General features: G+C 42.1%; 1 protein-coding gene across 1 annotated transcript in view; it reads right to left on the bottom strand.

The window, feature by feature from the left end:
* Positions 1-5,864, bottom strand: part of OCLN (occludin) — a 73,820-nt gene that overhangs the window by 8,901 nt on the left and 59,055 nt on the right. The window contains exon 5 of the mRNA XM_007943321.2: positions 926-1,141. Coding sequence (XP_007941512.1) covers positions 926-1,141 — 216 coding nt within the window. The remainder of the gene's footprint in view (positions 1-925; positions 1,142-5,864) is intronic.

Here is a 5,864-nt window from a genome sequence, read left to right as displayed (position 1 = left end):
CCCCCACCTGGGTCCCTGTGGCTGACTGTTCCTCTGTCTGGCTTCCTGTCTTTTAATCCCCTTTCTCCTGCTCTTCTTGTTTTTGGTTAGCCACCATTATCTTTACAGAAGCAGATTGCCTCATCCTTCTCCTGCAGAGCGGCTGGTGGGTTTGAACCACTAATCTTTTAGTTAGTAGCCTGATGCTTTAACCACTACACCACCAGAGCTCCTTTCTTCAAAATACTGAGGCATAAAAAGGCTAACTATCATCCACAAGCATAGTTTGTGATGGTGGATTAAAACAAAACCACCATAGGAACTTAACCACAACCTTGGCTACAATAGTAAATTGTTACCTCAATTGTTTACACAAGTTGTTTACCAAAGTTCTTTGGATTAAACTTTTAAAAGAAACTCTGTTATTGAATTGTAGACACAGAAATTGTTGAGATAAAGTATGTTTTGTTAAGTATTATTATTATTTTTTTTTTTAAGAAACAAACTCTGGTCCTAGCATGACAGTTCAATTAAGTAACTGCCAAAGAAACACCATAGCGCTTTGTCTAGGAATTTGATAATCAGTAACTTCTTTATATAAAACTAAATTCCCTATACTTATATTTATTTGAAAGACTTCTCTTGGGTGACTGTTGGAAGAGGCAAGAGCAATGGTGAAGTTTATCAGCCATTTGATGGGGAAGTGGAAAAAGATTTTAAGACATAGTTACAGCCAAACATACCTACCATCTCTATCATTTTATGAAAGGTTACGAAAAGGGTGGGGTAAGGGTGGGGTTGAGGACAGACTGTCTCTAGTGCTGGTTGGTGGAGAATGAGGTTACATCATGGACTCAACCTGGGAGGCAACAACCCCAAATTTAGTTGGCCCATGTTAACAAGTAGAGTGGGAAAGTGGCTCCAGCTAGAAGTGCTGGCCCAGTACCTGATCCAGTCTTCCTCCAGCTCATCGCATGACTCGCCACCCGTAGTGTAGTCTGTATCATAGTGGTCTTGCTCTGTTCTCCTTGACTTCCCGGCTCTTCCCTTGGTGGGAGCCCGTTTTGAAGGTGTCTCAAAGTTACTGCTGCTGCTGTAACGAGGCTGTCTGTAGTCATCCACAGGTGAAGTCAGGGGAAGCTCCCGAGCCACCTCAGGCACCCTAATAAAACAGGAATCATTTCCTAGTGACCACTGGATACACTCCATTCCTCTGGCAATGCACTGTAACCCAAGAACCAGCAGCAGTAACCAGGACACATGCACATGCAGGCATACTCACTCACTCAAGGGGTTCCTATGCTCAACATCAAGCAGATCCCTAGCCTCCTACATTGGATTTAGCACTGGCTCAGTCCTCTAATACACACCAGCAGCGTGGAGGCTCATTTTCAATCTTTCTCCATAAAATGGATCGAAGATTTCATTTTCAGAAGTTCAAATTGATCTGGAAGAGGTGTTTACCTGACCTGTGCCAGAGACTTACTATGCAGAAGGCTACCAAGGACATGATTCTTTTCTACAGGTTCTTCCAGTTCCATGGAATGCTAAGTGGGAAGAGGAATGCACTTATAGGCCTACCTGTGGAAGCTTGACTCAAGCTCTTTGCAATAATAATTTTAGACTACCATATATCAATTTTATTTTCTGGATAAAATCTTTATATATACTTTCTGTTGTAATGAATTAAAGAGCTCATTAAAGATTATTTCTAAATTGCTATATTAATCCTGAAGCCATGCAGAATGAATGAAATGGAAGCATTTCATCATTACACATTTCATTTTTCTAATGTAATTATTTAATACTGTATCAGATTTTTAATCGTACATAATGTGTCTGCTACCAGCATGACAACCAAGTCTAACAGAGAGCTAAAATTCTAGATGCTGTTATTATTTGGCACCTGTAAACTTCTATAGAGTAACAGAAAGGCAAAGCTTAGGTTTCCTCTGTAGTAAAGCCAGAGAAGGACAAAAACTGAAAAAAGGACCAAAGAAAGGGCCTTGCTATTCAAAACAAAACAGAAAAATCAGTTGCTATTCAAGTATATTCCAACTCACAGCAACCTCTAAATCAACCATCTAAAATGTCTAAAGCAAAAAAGAAAAAGGTCCAGAGTTGTTGTGTTTTTTCCTCTTATTGCTTTCATCTTACAGCAACTGTAAAACTGTAGTCTTAGATTTCTAATAACATTTATAAATTTCTTGTAGACTCTTAAAGCTTTGGGTTCTATGTTGTTGCAGATGGGTTCCTTATTTATTCTTCAAAGTTTATTTAGGTAATGTAGCTTTGTATACTGTTAATGCTACTCTTAATGGAAGGAAAATGTGACTTTCTCTATGAGTCAATGATTAACAAGTTCCTAGATACTCTGCCAACACTGCCAGGTACTCTACTTCTTTGCTTTGAGGAAGTGGAACAAATGGAGCCAGGGGCCAAATGGGGAGGAAGCTAAACAGCTAACCAAAATAGGAAAAAGGGGGCGCATATAATTAAATAGAAAAAAAACTAAAGTGGGCCTCCTGCCTTAGTTTTATGATCTTAGATGTTGATATTAGAAGTCTTTACCTAGGAAATCTTCCATATCCCCTCTTCTTACACCCTTTAAAACACTAGACAGTAATACACTTGACCTAACATGAAAGCTAAAAACGAAATACTTAAAAAGTATATGTAAGTATTGAGGAAGAGGAAGACATAGAGAGGTACATGGAAGGTACAGACAACAAAGATGAACCCTTTTGCACATACAGTACTGCGTTATCAGTGAAGGCAAACATGGGTAAACAGGTGGATAGATAGGTGGACAGGCTAAACTAGTAGGTATGTCTATGAAGTGAGGAGTATATCCAAGACCATGTATAGGGTTGGCAGATAATGGTTCTATAAGTGTATTTGTATGATCTGAATTCCCAGGTGTATAGTAGAGCTGACAAGGGGCAAAGGTGTACTCATTCCTTGTTCAAAGCCAGCTACCCAGAGGGACCAAGTACTTGAACCTGTGGGCTCGGGACCATAGTCGCAGGGGACATCAAGCTCAATTGGCATAATATACTATACAAAACATTGTTCCACCTCCTACTTTGGTGAGCAGTGGCTGGGATCTTATAAGATTGCAAGCAGCCATCCAAATGCAACAATGGGTCTCTTCTCATCCAGAGCAAAGAAAAATGAAGAAAACAAAAAATTCATGGAAACAATTAGTCCCAGCAACTGGTACACCATGCGATCTGCAGCCTATACGACTATGAGACCAGAAGAACTAGATGGTGCCTGGCTACCACTGTCAACCACTTGGAGGGGGATCTATGTAGGAGATCCTGGATAAAGAGGGAGAGCAATGTGGAACAAAACTCAAAATCATTTGGGAGGAAAAAAAAGGTGGGGACCAGGTTTTCTGGTCCGATAGAGCCTGGTGGAACCACTGAGGCTATGGCCCTTAGTTGCCCTTCAGGTCTGGAATTGAACCCACACCTGTGGTTTCCAGCCAAACAAAAGACAGGCATATGAGTTGAACATTTACCTGAGGTAGATACACTTCTTGGAGAGAACAATCATGGGAGAAAGAAGGGCTGCTTATGCACAGGGAGACATGGGGATTATAATCAATGTCATGAAACAAAATGTATATGAACTAGTGCTGTATGGAAAATGAATTTCCTTTGTAAACTTTCACCCAAATCACAATTTAAAAAAAAAGTTAATCCACCCTGGGTATGAACAGGTTAGTAGCGGGTGAAATTGTGGTGAATGAATCACTTTTATATGGCCTTTCTTAACGTGGTCTTGGGTCTTGTGACTTATACAAAATGATTGGGTTGGACTACGCAAGTAAGGTGGGCAACTAAGGGGACTGGAGCTTGCTAATAATGCAGGTAGGCTGTATAGCACACTATTGAGGAGATTGGTCAGCTTTGCCATCCTCACGAGGCTTAAAGGAGAGCCAATCCCAGAGCAGAGAGGGGACTTCACTACCACCAAGAAGAGCAGAGTGCATCCTTTTGACCTGAGAACTGAGCCGAGAACCTCTTAGATGCAGGAGATAGAGACAGTGAACAGTAACACCAGAGATGGCACAAAAAGCAAGAAGTAGCAGCAGAAAAATAGTGGCAGCAGATCTGCATGAGATGGCATGGTGGGTATCCCAGCCCACAGAGCAAGGTGGCTACAGTGGGATGGTGACTCAGAGAGCGAGCCAAGCACCTTCAGGCCAAGGTTTACTGGTGGAGTGGAGTGGAGTGCACCCTGAACCTTCTGGCAGAAATAAAGAGCTTTCTAACACTTGCACAAGCAGAGCAGAGACTGTCCTGATCAAACAACTATATCCTAAGTTGTTCCTGATCCTGAATCATAACCTGTTGTTGCTGTTAGGTGCCATCAAGTCATCTCCAACTCATAGCGACCCTATGTGCAACAGAATGAATGAAACACTGCCTGGTCCTGAGCCAGGCCCATGATCCCTGCTATGCCTGAGCCCAACATTGCAGCCACTGTGTCAATCCATATTGTTGAATGCCTTCCCCTTTTTCGTTGACCCTCCACTTTACCAAGCACAATATCTTTCTCTAGGGAATGGTCTCTTCTGACTACATGACCAAAGTAGGTGAGACGAAGCCTGGCCATTCTCACTTCCAAGGAGCATTCCAGCTGTACTTTTTCCAGGATAGATTTGTTAGTTCTTTTAGCAGTCCATGGTACTTTTAGTATTCTTCGCCAGCACCACAACTCAAAAGCTTCGACTGTTCTTTGGTCTTCCTTATTCATTGTCCAGCTCTCACATGCATATGAGGTGACTGAATAAACCACGGCTTGGGTCAGGCACACCTGACTCAAGGAGCTATCTTTGCTATTCAGCAGCTGAAAGTGGTCTTTTGCAGCAGATGTGTCCAATGCAATACATCATCTCATATCTTGACTACTGCTTCCATTGGTGTTGACTGTAGAACCAAGTAATATGAAGTTGCTGACCACTTGGATCTTTACTCGATTAATCATGATGCTGCTTATATAGGTCCAGTTGCAAGGATTTTTGTTTTCTTTACATTGAGTTGTAATCCATACTGAAGACTGGAGTCTTCAACCTTCATTAGTAAGTGCTTCAAGTCATCCTCACTTTCAGCAAGCAAAGTCGTGTCTCTGCCTGTTGCAGGTTGTTAATGAGTCTTCCTCCAATCCTAATGCCACATTTTTTTTTTTTTTAAATTATGATTTGGGTGAAGATTTACAGAGCAAATTCACTTTCCATACAGCAGTTTACATATACTCTGTCTCATGACATTGACCACAGTTTACCACAATGCAACAGCTCCCCTCCCACTTCCTCCCTATAGTTACCTCTTCCCTGTGTCCATCCCTCCATGGATTCCTGCCCCGAGCTGTCTCCCTGTGCATAAGCAACCCTTCTTTGTTCCATGATTGTTCTCTCCAAGAAGAGTATCTACTTGAGGTAAATGTTCAACTCATATGCCTGTCTTTGTTTGGCTGGAAACCACAGGTGTGGGTTTAATTTCAGACCTGAAGGGCAGCTAGGGGCCATAGGCTCAGTGGTTCCACCAGGCTCTATCAGACCAGCAAACCTGGTCCCCCTCCCCCTTTTCTTTTTCCTCCAAATGATTTTGAGTTTTGTTCCACATTGTTCTCCCTCTCCATCAAGGAGCTCCTACATAGATTGCCTTCCAAGTGGATGACAGTGGTAGCCGGGGACCAACTAGCTCTTCTGGTCTCATAGTCATATAGGCTGCAGATCGGATGGTGTGCCAGTCGCTAGGACTAATTGTTTCCATGAATTTTGGTTTTATTCATTTTTCTTTGCTCTGGACAAGGACAGACCCATTGTTGCATCTAGATGGCAGCTTGCTAGCTTTTAAGATCCCAGTCGCTAC

The sequence above is a fragment of the Orycteropus afer genome, unplaced genomic scaffold (assembly GCF_000298275.1).
Source record: "Orycteropus afer afer isolate SDZICR_OR568_19922 unplaced genomic scaffold, OryAfe1.0 scaffold00104, whole genome shotgun sequence".
NCBI lineage: Eukaryota > Metazoa > Chordata > Mammalia > Tubulidentata > Orycteropodidae > Orycteropus > Orycteropus afer.
The sequence above is the reverse complement of the archived record's forward strand: the minus strand, read 5'-3'. Positions and strand labels throughout refer to the sequence as shown.